Raw genomic sequence first — 15,230 nt, 5'->3', positions numbered from 1 at the left:
CGAATTTAAATGAACAACGCTAGAAAAATGAGTCAAATAAGTTGACGTCAATGGATATCTTGGAGCACCGGGCCTTCAATTAATTTTGTGTGCACGCAGGAAAATCTCCGCTGGAGACTATAAGGTTCTTACATGCTGCTATCTTTTCAGAACAAAAACGTTTACAATTAGAATAACAGGCATTTAAAGATGGAAGAACTGATATTTTTTTCTTGCAGCACCCCATACAGCCCGGATCTTGTACCTATAGGTTTCGCTTTTAACCCAGGGGGCATGAACTTTATAATTTGTTAGAGGCATTCCAGGTTATCTTCGACATGTGCTTAGTTTTTCTGCTGAATGTACACTAGTAGAGACGAAGATTTGTTTGTAAATTTGCACCAATTTTACAGTTTTTCTACCTATAATCTGTTTCCCACTTGGGGACAGCGTTATTATTTTAATTTTACAATTTTTGTTTCTATTTTCCTATAGATGCTACACACCATAAGATAACCTCAAGACAATCCTTGTAGTTTCAGAGAAGAAGCTCAATATGTTCAAATGTTAACGCAGGACGAAAGACAAAACGGATCGCAATAATTATATTATTGGAAACGTCAGCTGAATCCATGAGTTGACCTAAAAATCAATCTTTCGCTAACTACTACATTATCAAACACATTTTTTTTAGACATATACATGTATATGTATTTTTGGATTCATGGTAGACAAGCATTTTTTGGCTTATTTTCTTTTGTGTGTGTTTGTGTGCAAAGCAGGGGTCTTAATCTATTTATATTATTTATAACGCAACAATTTATTATGACTTTAATGTTTTAACGCTATTCATCTGTAATTTGCATTTATATAAAAAAAAAAAACTTGATAAGCTCCAAATAACTAGTCTTACAGGTAAAATTTTGTTTTCCAGTTTTATGTTTACAATGCAGTGAAGCATTTTTAATGTTTAATAATTACGTTCAAAACGAATAAGCAGCTGGAAAAGAAATTTTACCATAATATATATTGAACCATGTATACAAAAACATGGTACGAGCCAAAGAATTGTGAGCTCTGTATTTTGCTTATAACTCTACGATTGGCTCTCAAATTCTGGTACACCATTAAAAAAGCATCACCTTATAATTGTAAACAATAAAATAATAAAAAAAATGGACCGAAATCGTGATCATGCAGCTTTAAGGTATTCAAGGTATACCACTGTTTAAAACGTTAAGAGCTTTCATACCTTTTCTTTTTATCAAATATCAATCTATATTTAACAACAGTTTTGTCACATTATATAAATAATGCCTGTTTAGGAGGGTAACAGTTGAAATTGAAACCCCGAGGAAACCATTGTGAATCGACACAAAGCGGAGGTTGACAATGGTTTCCGAGGGGTGTCAATTTCAACGGTGTCCTCCCAAACAGGCACTATTTATTTTATTATACTACATGTATATGTCTTGATTTTAGAGAATTTTTATATTGCTTTTATGTAGAAATGACGTGAATTCTACGGCGAACTGTACGCGCATAATTTACGCGCATGTTACAATTTGTTGTGTTATCCGTTGCTAAGTGTGTTGCTAACGCTGAGGGTAATAGAACGAATTTTCAACTGCGTCTAAACCAATCAGATTTCAGTATTTAACATAAAAGTATAATAAAAAAATTGTGTAACAACTTCATGCGTGATTTTGATAATGGAGAAACTAATTATAGTTAATCGTCATAAATACATGGACATATTTGAAGTACATAAAAAGGACGCGGGCACTAAAATGTAATTGCTAACAACATATGATTTATTGAATATATAAAAATGTCATACATTTAGACGAGCATGTGATCCACATCGTGACCAAAGGTAAACACAAGGACGTTTATATTTTGTGTTCACTTACAAAAAATAACCTTTTAAAAGTCAATAAACACGTAAACACAAAGTTTCCTTATTGTATTCAGTTAGTTGTCATTATATTAAATAGCAATCTTAACTTTACAAGGTAATTATTGCCTGTTTACATTCCTTATGACCAAATCACGAGTATATTGATCATTTGGATACCTGAGTAAAAAGGTGTTAAGAAAGAAAATATGAAGTTTATTGTAAAGAGGGAACCATTACAGTCTAAACCGTGAACCGTTCAGCTGAAAGTGAAACCGATAAAATGATATTGATAAAAGGTATGGTTCATTGTTTTTATACCCCCGCTCCGAAGAAGAAGGGGGTATAATGTTTTACTCTTGTGTGTCTGTTTGTCTGTCTTTATGTTTGTCCTTCTGTCTGTCTGTTCGTCCGTAACAAAAATGTCTGTCGCATTTTTCTCAGCAACTATTTATCGCAGATGCTTGAAATTGTAACATACTTTTAGTTTAGAATGCCATATCGTGGGATATATTTTTGTACCAATCGGACGTCAACTTCCTAGTAAATGACGACTTTGTTAGTTTTAACATAAATTTTCAATCAAATTTTCGTCAAAGATTTCTCAGCAACTATTTATCGCAGATGCTTGAAATTTTAGAACACTATTGTTTGGGCATGCCATATCAGCTGTGATTGGTTTTCATTACTCCTCTTGTCCAATGGAATATCGCTTCTCTCAATGTATTCGGCAATGGCTTATAACGCCTTGTTCGCTCATTACCACTTAATTTAATACGTCTGTATCAATTTCTCCCTAAATAATATATTTAAACAAGTATTGCTGGGTTTTTTTTCAATCAATCCGATGATTTAGTTAGTCTCGAAGTACAATATTCACCTCACCTTCACCAAGCCGAATAACACCATATATATATTATTGATATTATGATATAGACGTGATGTGACTAAGTTTACATATTGTATTGATTGCTAGCGTGGCAAAGTTGTACCAATCATATTGCCGAACTCTTTTTTACATGAAAATTTGGGTAAAAGAATACACACGTATGCCTACATGTACGGGGTGTTATACTTCCTAGCCTAAATCATAAACAGCAAATCTAGGAGCACCAGAGATTGCAAATGCGTATGTACTTTTTCAGAGACATGATTCTTTTGTTATCCCCGACCTTTTATGCTTCATGGATTCTGAATGCCGGCATCTTACTACCACTCTATGAATTCTTAAGGAAATATTTTAACATAGTGCATGTTATTTCTAGTACATATGATCTAATTATAATGTTTAGTAGAAAAAAGACATATACTTAGTTTCAAATTCTCATGTGGCATTCTGTATTTTAAAGATATAAGCAGAAAATGCCGTATAACGACAAGAAAGTATAATATTCACCAGGGTTAAATTTCTACGTTGAATGATTACTCATTGTGATGTAGAATACTTGAGTAACTCCGTAGAATCAATGTCTTGTCCGTGTAGGGTATATGAAAAATGACCTGTTGAAGAAAATTCCCGTGTTATACTATTTTGTAATAACTTATCATAATTGTGTTTACAATAATTTTCCATTGTGCTTTTTCAGGGCGTGGGGGTGGGTGGGCGAGAATCATAGTTTCTAATAAATGCCGATTATAGATAATTTGTTTTATATCGTTATTAGCCCACCATAGTTCAAAGCACGAATGAGATTTTCTGATCGCGTCTGTTGTCATTCTGTGCAGTTGTTCGTCCGTTAACTTTCTACGTTCAAAAACATTCATCTAGCAGATCAAGTTTTTGACCAAACTTGGCATGAAGCATCAATGCGTAAGGGGATAATTGATTGTGATATTCTTGATCCTTAATCTCATGAACCATACAATTTGGGTAACGACTGTAACAAAAAATGGTGCATAAAAATATTCTTCTTTAGCAAACACATGAGGAACATGTTAATAGCATTACTAGTATGGGGAGCAAAAATGCCTCTGCTAAATTGTGAAATAATTAATGACCTAAAGGTTAAGAGTTCTGGTGATACATTCATGTATGTAGGGAATATATATATATATATATATATATATATATATATATATATATATATATATATATATATATATATATATATATATATATATATATATATGAAAATCTATTCAACAATTAAGAAGAGTTGCTTGACAAAATGGTAAGTACTCAATAATTGTTAAAGTTTTAAATTCAAAAGAGGGAAATTCTCAGAAAAATATTTGATATATATATATATATATATATATATATATATATATATATATATATATATATGAAAATCTATTCAACAATTAAGAAGAGTTGCTTGACAAAATGGTAAGTACTCAATAATTGTTAAAGTTTTAAATTCAAAAGAGGGAAATTCTCAGAAAAATATTTGTAAATGCATGTAATTAGAAAGTCCAACTCCAAAATTTACTGATTAATTTATTGGATTAAAGATGTGAAACTTTTAATTCAACTAATTTAATGTATTTTTGTTCAGATATTTATTCTTCTCATCAAATTAAATACCGTTTCTCTCACTGTGTTTCGCCATGAGTTCAGCAAACGCAAAGTTGCTGAACATTCCGAGGTTTGGTCGTTCTCAATGATAATTAACAAATCAAACATCTACGGGAGAGGGGACGAAAATTTGCTCAAAAATGTAGGCTAAAAATAACAAAGTAAGAATTTAACAGGAAGCTGACGTCCGATTAGAAAACAAAAATACAAGCTACGATATGACACGCCTAAACATATAGTGTGTCAAAATTTAAAGCATCTGCGATAAATAGTTGCTGAGAAATCTTTGACGAAAATTTGTTTGAAATTTTAGGCTTAAAAACCCCCAAAGACGACGTCATTTAACAGGAAGTTAACGCCCGATTTGTACAAAAATGTATCATACGATCTGGCATGCCTAAACATATAGTGTATCAAAATGTCAAGCATCTTGCTTATGCTTGACATTTTGCTCAAATTTGCTGAGAAAAATGCGACAGATATGTTTGTTACGGACAGACAGAAGGACGGACGGACAGACAAGTAGACAGAAAGACACACAAGGATAAAACAGTATACCCCCTTCTCCTTCGGAACGGGGGTATACATATGATTAATTTAAAATATAAAGTAATGTGTTTAATATTTAAGTGATTTCATGACTTAATCAATATTTTGAATTGTCAAATTGAATAAAATATCTTTCAAAATTCTTTCATAGGTCTCCCTTTTGTCCTTTTGGTTTTTGTCGAACGGATTACTTTTTCAATCACATGTACATGTGAGGATGAGTAAGTATATTACTGTGTTTACATGTTAGCACAAATTATAATTAATTGATATATTTCACTCCCTTTCATTAATTCATTATAGACCTTTCTCTCTCTCTCTCTCTCTCTCTATATATATATATAAATGTTTTCATATTATATATAATATAAATAACAATGTTTGCGCAATCCACTGTTATTTTTGCATAACATCATTATGGGTCAAGAGGTCAAATAAGCGCACACATAATCTAGGTCACTACTTTTTCTATGTGCTCAAACTAACCGACTTGTGCTGAAACACACGTCATACTTCTCAAATATTTATTCCTCGCTGAATTAAGAAATGAAGAGATCGACGTATCAAAGAAAAAATTGACCGGAAAACTTCATCGATGAAAAAGTTTTCCGGTCAATTTTTTCTTTGATACGTCGATCAATAGAAAGATTATTATCTTCATTTCTTATCATTTAATAAAACATTTTCAAATAAAAAAATGTGAAGTGTCAATGATCAAAAATGTAAATAATGTAAATGAAGCGGCGCGTATGAATACAAAACAACAACAGCAACAATATTCAAAATGGATTCGCCTTCAGCTGATGCAGAGCTACTGGGCTGAATTTAATGGATTAAACACAAATATTGAGTTAAAATCTGAACCAGCTGAATTGAAAACGAAAGGAAAATACATGCGATAGCTTGTGATATCATTCACTGTGCAGAAAAACTCGTATTAAAACTAGTTTCCATGTGAGATCGCTGGAATATGCAACTGGACATAACCATCCAAGGAAAAGCGATCGTGGACGAAAATAGCTGATATGCCGACAGAGAATAGTATGTATAAGCGACTTTTGTAAACTTTGTGGTAACTAGATAGCCAGTGATGCACTTAAGGTAGCTCGCGGGCTTACCTGCTTGTGAGAAAACCTACCTTGAAAATTTGTCCACGTGATCCATAGGTTTTATAGTTTTATTTCTAAAAAATGTTTAAGATTCGTCTGCGCGGTAATAATGTTATCGTGTTTCAAATACAGTGTCATTAATAAATCAAGCAACGCCATTTCAATGAAATATATAGTAAAATGCACATTTTAACCGAGAAACACATTACAAAACTATGCTCCAAACTTTTAAACGATTCAGACGAAATTAATCATACTCAACACAAAAACAGAGGAGATAATTATAAATCAATTCAAAAAAAAATATCAGTATGTGTTCTCGGCCAATTTTTGGCAAAAACACTTTAAAGATTTAAAAGATTTCTTAAAACCTTATATTTTCATTACGACGTTAGTCTGACGTCATCATTTCCTTATTCTTAGAACACCAAAATTAAAATGCATTTATTGACAAGACTAGCTGTTTAACACATTTTAGAACATGTTAATGCTTATTAGACATTATTGTGAATGTTATTAGATGCAATTAATGTAAGGCTGTAAAGATACAGAAAATTGCTATTTTTGTTTTTATGAAACTCTGAGTCAATCAATGCAGAAATAAAATGCCAGACATCTACTGACATTATAAGTAATTAATCGAATAAAACAGTTATCTCAAGCCAAAAGAAATTTAAGAATTTAATCGGTAGTACAGATTACAGAAGTTATAATTATATAAAAAAAAAAGCGAAGTTAATGCATACATTCTATTTTAAAAAATGACTTTAAATGGAAGAGTTCTATAACGCACACTCATTTTTGATCTTTATAGAACAAAATGTGACAATGTATGTGACGTATTTAAATTTTCAGCACTTAATATTATAAATCTTTGTTTAAACAGTCATAAACCGCATATAAGCTTTTTAAAATATTTTCTTTTATTCTTCTAAATATCTCATTTGTCATTTTAAAATAAAATTATGAGTTTACTATTACGGTCAACTCTTAACGTCGATTCCTATTGTGACGTCAGCAAACCCGCGAGCTACGTTAAATGGTATATCAGCCGCTTGGAATGCGCAGAAGGAGTTGATGCTTCACTCATAGCTTTTCTTTACGACGCTTATTCTGATGACCGATCATCTACGTGTGTAAATGTAAAAATTATCGTTACCAAATTTGAACAGCAGTGTTACCGTGAAAGTTTATAGGCCTATATGTTCGTTATAATATTCCTGGAAAAGGAATAGCCAGCCTCGCTGTAAATGTTGATTGATCTCAGGCAGACGAAATCGTGAGAAGACGCTTAATTTTCTATTTCGTGAATCAAACAAAGTGTTTTGTTTATTTTTGAAGGTTAATTAAACTTTCAAGTTTTTATATTCACAAGTTTGCATTTTGTTTGCTGACAATAAAACAGACACAACTTTACATTTTGTTGACAGTGTTTATCTTTGAAATTCCCGTTCTATAAATAGTGTTAGATCAGAGCAGTTGAGAAAAGTAGATCCGGCAAAAATTTTATTGATGCAGGTATCAAAGAAGTTTTTCAACCAATCAGAAGCGCCGATATCTCATCAAACGAATAAATATTGAATGATAATACAAATCATTTTCAAGTTTTATGTCCAATGAAAGCACTGCAGTATAGCCTGAAAAAAGGAAATAAATCAGTGAAGGTGATTCCCCATTATACGACTATTACTACTAGTAGTGATTGTACATGTATACAATAAACGTAAGTAAAATGTCCACATCCTAATAAACAGATTATTTTATTTTACACAATAAATTATAAGAGCAGTATTCTTATTAACCATATAGGCTACTTTGGGATTTCCCAGATCCACACTTTTGCCAGCCACCATCAAACGATGCAGATACTTCTCTGAAGTACAAAATGTATAATTAATATATGATCTTGTCTGGACAATTCTACTATTTTGTTAATGACTCTTATACATCTTATTTCGTGTATCATTTACTTGAGTCAAGTATCAGAAGCACTTTCCATTTTTTACATGATTTTGTAAAGAATATTCTATTTTCAAATTACTTTGTGAGATCTTATCCTCTGTCAGCAGCATCAGCACAGCTGGAACAAGCTATATCTTCAACAGCTTTGACTCATTTCTTTTTCTCTTTTCTTGAGTTTTGCTTTGGAACAGGATGGTACGCTCACTGTCGACAATAAATTGGACACCTTTCTTTCCTCTATACCACTGTGTAACATGCCTAAAAGCAAAACAAAATAATTGTATGAAAATAGATAAATAAGAAAGATGCAGATTTTGTTATAAAATATTAAGGTACTTTATATTAATGAAACATGTACTTCTTCAACAACATTATGTATTAAATGTTGTAAATCATTTTCACCTAGTGCAAATTCTTTTCTTTTTGGATGCTGAAATTAACCTGCCAATCGATGTAGAACGATATCGCTTCATCTCTTGGACATTTTGTTTAGCAGGTGTCGCTACAATCATTCCCTGAATGTTCACGTGAAAACATGCCTAAAGCGAAACACTCCCCGAATTCCTCTTTGAATTTAGAGTGTTTCCACCTAGGACAGGAGCTAATTTTTGAATGAGATAAAAAAAAATGCATAAGATGTCTGACTATCCTAGTTTGGAACTTCGATTTTCGATACTACAATCTAACAAACGGTAGTATAGTAGTTCTTTGAAAGAATATTTTAAAACAGTTTCCCTTTATGCTCTATGTTAAATTTGAGTCCATCTTCGGGCGTCAATATTAGTCAATAGGTCACGGTTTTAACAGTTTTGAATCTACACTATCTAATGATGCTTACATTTTCTCAATATACATGTATTTCTTTTTTAAACTTTGAACCCCTCTTAGGGCGCCAGTATTTGTCCGGGGTCACGGTTTGAACAATTTTTAATCTACACCCTATGAGGATGCTTGTATAGTAATCTAAAAAACTGTAGCATTGTAGTAAATTTGATGATTTTAAAATTTTCTTCCTTTATATTTCAATGTTGAACTTTGTTCCCCTCTTATGGCCTAAGTTTTAGTCCGATTTGAATCTAAACTATCTAAGAATGCTTACATTTTTTAACAATTTAGAACCCGCTTCCCATAAGGATTTTTGCACAAAGTTTAGTTAAATTTGGTCCACTTTTCTAGAGAAACAGTAAAAAATGTAAAAAGGTTTATACTGGCAGACGTAATGACAGACAAGACGGACAACAGGTGATCAGAAAAACACGTTGATCCTTCGGTTCATTTATCATTTCAGAATGTTGATCATTCAAGAGGCCTTAAATCGCTCCAATCACAATGCGAGCAAACTTGGTACGTGTAGTATGTATATATATTAATTTTGATTTCATTTCAACATTAGCATTTAAACAGTACATGCACTTCCATAAAAATACAGATATAATAAAGATTTAGAATTTTACAGATTCATGTGGCATCGTTTGCGAAATAAAGGAATCTACCGGCGGCAACTCAAATGTCGATGTTATATTCATGATGGTAGATAATAATACATTTCAATATTCAGTTCCAACAAGTAAAAGAATTCAAAATATCACCTGTCGAATAAATACAGCGGGTTGTTGCAGTAAGTATCACTTTCCTAATCTTCATATATTGGATAATTAAATATATGTGTCCTGTTTGCTAAAAATTAACTTTAAATCGCAAATAATAACAGTTTGTCATCACTGGAAAACACATCACAGCAAACAGCTAAGCCAGAATCAACATCCACATCAATAAATGCATCTCAAAATGTAACGAAGGAGACTGCAGGTATAACAAATGTGACACGGCAAATATCAAAATTTATAACAGACAATATACCAGCCTATCAACTTACATTTCAGAGGAGACCAGTATTACAACAGTATTGACATCCCATGCAACAAATTTGCAAGAAACTACATTAATTACAACAGTAAGCAAGGAAAGAGTTTCCGAAGCAAGTATGGTTTGTGGCAAGTAAAATATTTACTTTTTAATATTAAAGTTTGTCATCAATAAATTTTTAACCTGAATCATCATTATGTTAAATTGAAATCACGATATGTGCTGTCCAGGCTCTCGTCCAACGCAACAACACGCCGAAGCTCCCGGATAGTGCTGTGCTCCCGGATAGTGCTGTAAATGTTCCCTTCTTCATCTGTGTCAACTGATTAGAGAGAAATTGCAACCTTATTCTGAATCTCAAAGCATGCATCTGTCAGAATAAAAGTAATTGTGAACAAAATGTATTACAAAATTCATATTAGCAGAAGAATTGTTCGATAATGTATTTTGTAAATTAGGAAACAATCAATAAATCAAACCAAGAAAGTTAGAAAATATATTAAAGGCCAACCTGTCTTCGAAAAGAAGAGGTGCCTGGCATGAAACACACGCAGAAGGATGAATGAGCACAAAAGGAGGACAAGGGTCTATGCATAATGGTTCCTCTTCTTGGAACAATAACCTGTTAATCTAGAGCTGGATGAATGTCTAAGACAGTATGGTCTGATTGAATGCAATCTTTAATATCATTCATACATTACAGAAAAAATAATTTGGTGAATACCTGATAAATCTGCATTTTGTTTGTGATAAGTTTTAAAGTTGCGGGCAGTTCATTTTCTATATACTTCACTTGTTCCTCTGTAGTTTTCAACAGTTTGATTGATGTTCCTCTAGATTCCAATACCGCAATAAGATCATCTGTTTTCGTCACGTCTCAACCTTCATTTACAAATCTGTCAGCCGACCGCTTCAATACCATCTGCTGCACCGTTCCCATTCAGAACCTCCTCAAGAAAAAAACAGAAGTCAAATATTTACTTGCAAGCAAATTAAAGTTCCGTTTGTGCCTAAATTGAGTGGTTGGGCCATAGATTTTTAAATATATTACAGTTTTGTCTGTTTCTTGACGAAAATAATTCAAAATTGGGTGTAAATGTGCCCAAATATCGGAGGCCAAAGTGCGAGAGTAATGATGTCCTCCTTCTTGCATAGGCTACCCCTGTATGTTAAGAAATCTGCCAACGAGCATACTATGAATCTCACTACCATATTTGCAGTTGTTATTTTTATACCATTACCACATCGGGAGATAGATCTTCTCTCAGAACGTAAACTGCAAATAATTGGAATTTGTTTTAAGTCGAAGGGGCAAAACTCTGTCAAAATGGCCCGATCGTAGACTACCCAAAATCAAGTCTGGGTGATAATACTATGATCAATTTGTATATTAAATTTCATTTCAATATGTTCAGCTTTTGCAAAGAAAATGAACGGAAATAGCAGATAATTAGACATTTTCTACGTCCAAGGATAATAACATTGCCGAAAATGGCTCGATCGTACCAAAAATCAAACTTGACCTCGATATTATAATGATAAATTTGTATATCAAATTTCATTTCAATATGTGCAATGTTGGCTAAAAAAATGAACGCGAAAACTGAAAATAATACGACATTTTCTACGTCCAAGGATAATTACTCTGTCGAAAATGGTTCGATCGTACTAAAATCTGTATACCAAATTTCAATTTAGTATGTGCCACGTCTGCAAATAAAGTGAACGGAAATTGCAAAACAAAATAATTTCCTACGTCCATAAGGCGAAACTGTCACAAATGGTACTATCGTACCCCAAATTAAACTTGGCCTAGATATTATTGAAATAAATCTGTATACTGAATTTCATTTCAATAAATACAGCCTCTGCAAAGAAAACAAACGTAAACTGCAAATAATTGGAATTTTTTTTAAGTCGAGGGGGCAAAACTCTTGTCAAAAATGACCCGATCGTAACCAAAATTAAGTGTGGGTACGATCGAGAATTGATAATACTATGATCAATTTGTATATTAAATTTCATTTCAATATGTTCAGCGTTTGCAAAGAAAATGAACGGAAACTAAAATAATTAGACATTTTCTACGTCCAAGGATGATAACATTGCCGAAGATGGTTTGATCGTATCCAAACCAAACTTGACCTAAATATTATTATGATGAATCTGTATATCAAATTTCCTTTTGATATGTGCAACTCTACCAAAAAAAATGAAGGAAACTGCAAATAATTCAACAATTTTTTTTACGTCCAAGGGGGCATAAATCTATCGAAAATAGTTCGATCGTACCAAAAATCAAAGTTGACCTTTATTATTGTGATAAATGTGTATACAAATTTCATTTCAATATGTGCAAGCTCTACAAAGAAAAAGTACGGAAACAGCGAATAATTGAACATTTCCTACGTCCAAGGGGCATACCTCTGTCGAAAATGGCTCGATTGGATCCAAAATAGATATTATGATAAATTCATAATATATGCAAACTCTGCAAAGAAAATGCACGTAAGCTGTTGGCGGACCGACCGACCGACAGACAAACAGCAGCAAAGCAATACGACCCCTCTTTCTTGCAGGAGGGGGGGGGGGGGGGGGCGAACAACAATTGATGATCTATATATGAAAATTATGGATCTTTGAAAATATATTTTGTAGTTATTATTCTGTAACAAGAAATATTTATATTACCTAGCATGAGTAAACTTTTCATGACCACAACATTGTTTTACGTTGCGATGCATGAAAGTTGCGGTTATGACAAAAAATAAAGGATTTCTCAAAAATCCAGCATACACGATACATAGATTAAGAAGCATCAAATAAAACATTCTGTATCATATTTTTTTGCTTTGAAATATTGGTGCTGCTTTCTTCTAGTGTACTTAGCCATGATATATAAACAAAAGAAACTCTTCCTTCCTTGTCTTTATAGGTAACGGTTTTCTTTGCCGTCATCAAAACTTATTGTAGCTAATTAACCTTCATTATGAAGAGCATGAAAGTAGGGATAGTAACTTTTTTCAATAACATTTTCCCTCAGCGTTTCGGTCACGACGATAAATAACGTGACGCAAGAAAGTTATATAAAATTCTATGATAAAGACGAATAAAATATTAATTGATATATGACATACCAATTATGAGTTCATTAAAGTATACAAGGCCATTCAAGTTGCAAAACATAAATCCCCCCCCCCCCCAAAAAAAAATGGTTAAGAATTTATGATATATCAGTATATATTTATAAATAATTTAGATGAAAAAATTTCATTAAGAACACGTGATGAAAATGTCAATAAAAAAATGAACACACATCTAGGATATATTCCACAGAATGTCCATCAAACGGATTATTCGCAGGAGCAGCATTTATTGGACTGTTCATCGGGGTATTTACGACTGGGTCTATTTCTGTTTTCCTACATAAACGATGGACACCATATAACAAGTAATATCCGCATATAACCACAAAAACTAAATTTAACTATGCTTATATTTTTGATCCTGTTTCATCAAAAGTCACTTTAAGTGTTCATTAGAATATGACCTTGTAATCAAACATATGTATATGCACAATACTAACCGATTTGAGATTTTAAGAACCAGTACTTTTTATTGTAGAGGACGAGCCCTTTGCAATTCACTTCATGAGTTAAATGAGACACAAGCATCTGTCAGGCCGACTGCAGGAGAGACGTACAATGAAATAGAGAATGAACCTGTAAGTATTGAACAATATAACTTATAACAGTGACACATAAATTTACTTCTTATTATGCTGTCTAATCAAAACCTTAGATCGATCATAGTGTTGAAGTTAATTAGTTTGGCATTTTTGACCAACTTGGTTTTATAGCTGGAAAAATTAACATTAACGAACAAATTCATAATCATGATTAATATGAAAGCGACGGACTGGAGCATCGAATTTACGAACTCGAAACATGAAAGACGGCTTAGAAAAAAAATATTATTCATAACTATTAAGTGAAATGAATACATTTTACATCACGATTTTTATCATGGAATTCGAACCTTATAACGTAAACAAATATACATAAAATCAAAGTGTTTTCTCACGTTTTTAAGGAAACCATAACGTTTTGATGACATAAGTGCTAAAAGATTTTGCGTCAGTGATTTAAAAATTTGATATAATTTATTGGATTTGGTTATGAAATTAGTAGTTTTTTTAATTATATTTTTTCCTTTATAATTAATTGTTTTCTACAGGTTCATTTTTCACTAATAAAAAACGAAGTGTGTGGATATTTTTTTTTAGCAAAGTCCAAATATATCGTATGTTTTGCCAATCACAAAAGATGAAACAAAGTCCAGTGTTTTAACAAATAATCCCGAAATCTACCACCACCTCCGAGAAGATTACGATGTAAAGGATAGAAGTAACTACTATGATCATGCAGTGCCCCTGAAGAATCCGCAAGAGATAGAACCTGACCAGTATGGTCAACTTGCAATTGAAGAAACCGGAGCTTACTCAACTGTAACAAACATGAATAAAACTGGCCCCGAACCAGTTAGAAATGAAGCCTATTCAACAATTGAAACGAGCGAATTTCAGTTGGTTGAAGTTGAAGGCAATAATAACGACAACAGTGCGAGTTATTTTGTTCTGGCCAAAGAATAAAATGAAGTCAATTTTTTTCACTACCCGGGCGCATCTCTTACTTTTCGACTTTAATCAAACTAAATGTAACGTTTGCCTGAAAGCTTGTATATGTATTTAAATTTCTAAGAAAACCGGTTCTCATGCACTTTGATTTTCCTTAAATTGTATTTTGAGTTTTTAAATGTGTAGTATATTCCAATTTGTTTGTTAAACATATTTCTTATTTTGTAAAAAATAAAAATCAGTTTGAAACAGTTGCTTTTTAGTATATATTTGAGTAACACGCTTGATTATGTATATCAATTTTTGAAGCGACACTACAGTTTATTTTGCACATTGGAAAAATTACGCTTTGTAAAATCTAAATAATTTTAATTTTTTGCTATAAAAACAGTTTTAGACGGTCCATACAGTAAATATTGCTAGTCCAGCCTTTCGGTCAACGTCGCTTGTACATCGATGGAAACTATTACGGCGTGGCTTTCAGCGAGAGGGTGAAAAGACCAGATGAATTTCTACAGATTTGGCTTGAAAAGGATAAACAGATTTGATGACAAAACACAAGATTGAATATCTTGTAACAGAAAAGAGATAATAAATCTACATGCGTCATCGATACATTTTTTTTATTCTAAGAATATTTTAACATCTAGTTCCGCCGAGTATTTTACGTCGGGTGCCCCATTTAAAATCACGTTTCCAGGTCGTACCAAGTGA

The 15,230-nt window shown here is 32.4% G+C and overlaps 1 protein-coding gene across 2 annotated transcripts; it reads left to right on the top strand.

Moving 5' to 3' along the window:
* Positions 1 to 1,951: 1,951 nt before the first annotated feature.
* Positions 1,952 to 14,736, top strand: LOC105343104 (uncharacterized). 2 transcript variants are annotated; one of them, XM_066081453.1, is made up of 9 exons: positions 1,952 to 2,175; positions 5,095 to 5,164; positions 9,303 to 9,358; positions 9,471 to 9,632; positions 9,716 to 9,823; positions 9,898 to 10,008; positions 13,217 to 13,331; positions 13,505 to 13,604; positions 14,166 to 14,736. In XM_066081453.1, exons 1-9 carry the CDS (start codon positions 2,160 to 2,162, stop codon positions 14,529 to 14,531), a joined length of 1,104 nt encoding a protein of 367 aa, XP_065937525.1. In that variant the 5' UTR covers positions 1,952 to 2,159; the 3' UTR covers positions 14,532 to 14,736. The 2 variants fall into 2 exon arrangements, with proteins under 2 accessions (XP_065937525.1, XP_065937526.1); XM_066081454.1 differs by lacking the exon at positions 9,716 to 9,823 and having other exon boundaries at positions 1,955 to 2,175; positions 14,166 to 14,735.
* The last annotated feature ends 494 nt before the right edge of the window (positions 14,737 to 15,230 follow it).

The sequence above is a fragment of the Magallana gigas genome, chromosome 4, assembly GCF_963853765.1.
Source record: "Magallana gigas chromosome 4, xbMagGiga1.1, whole genome shotgun sequence".
Classification (NCBI taxonomy): Eukaryota; Metazoa; Mollusca; class Bivalvia; order Ostreida; family Ostreidae; genus Magallana; species Magallana gigas.
Note: the sequence above shows the minus strand (reverse complement) of the source record. Positions and strands in the feature narration are given on the sequence as shown.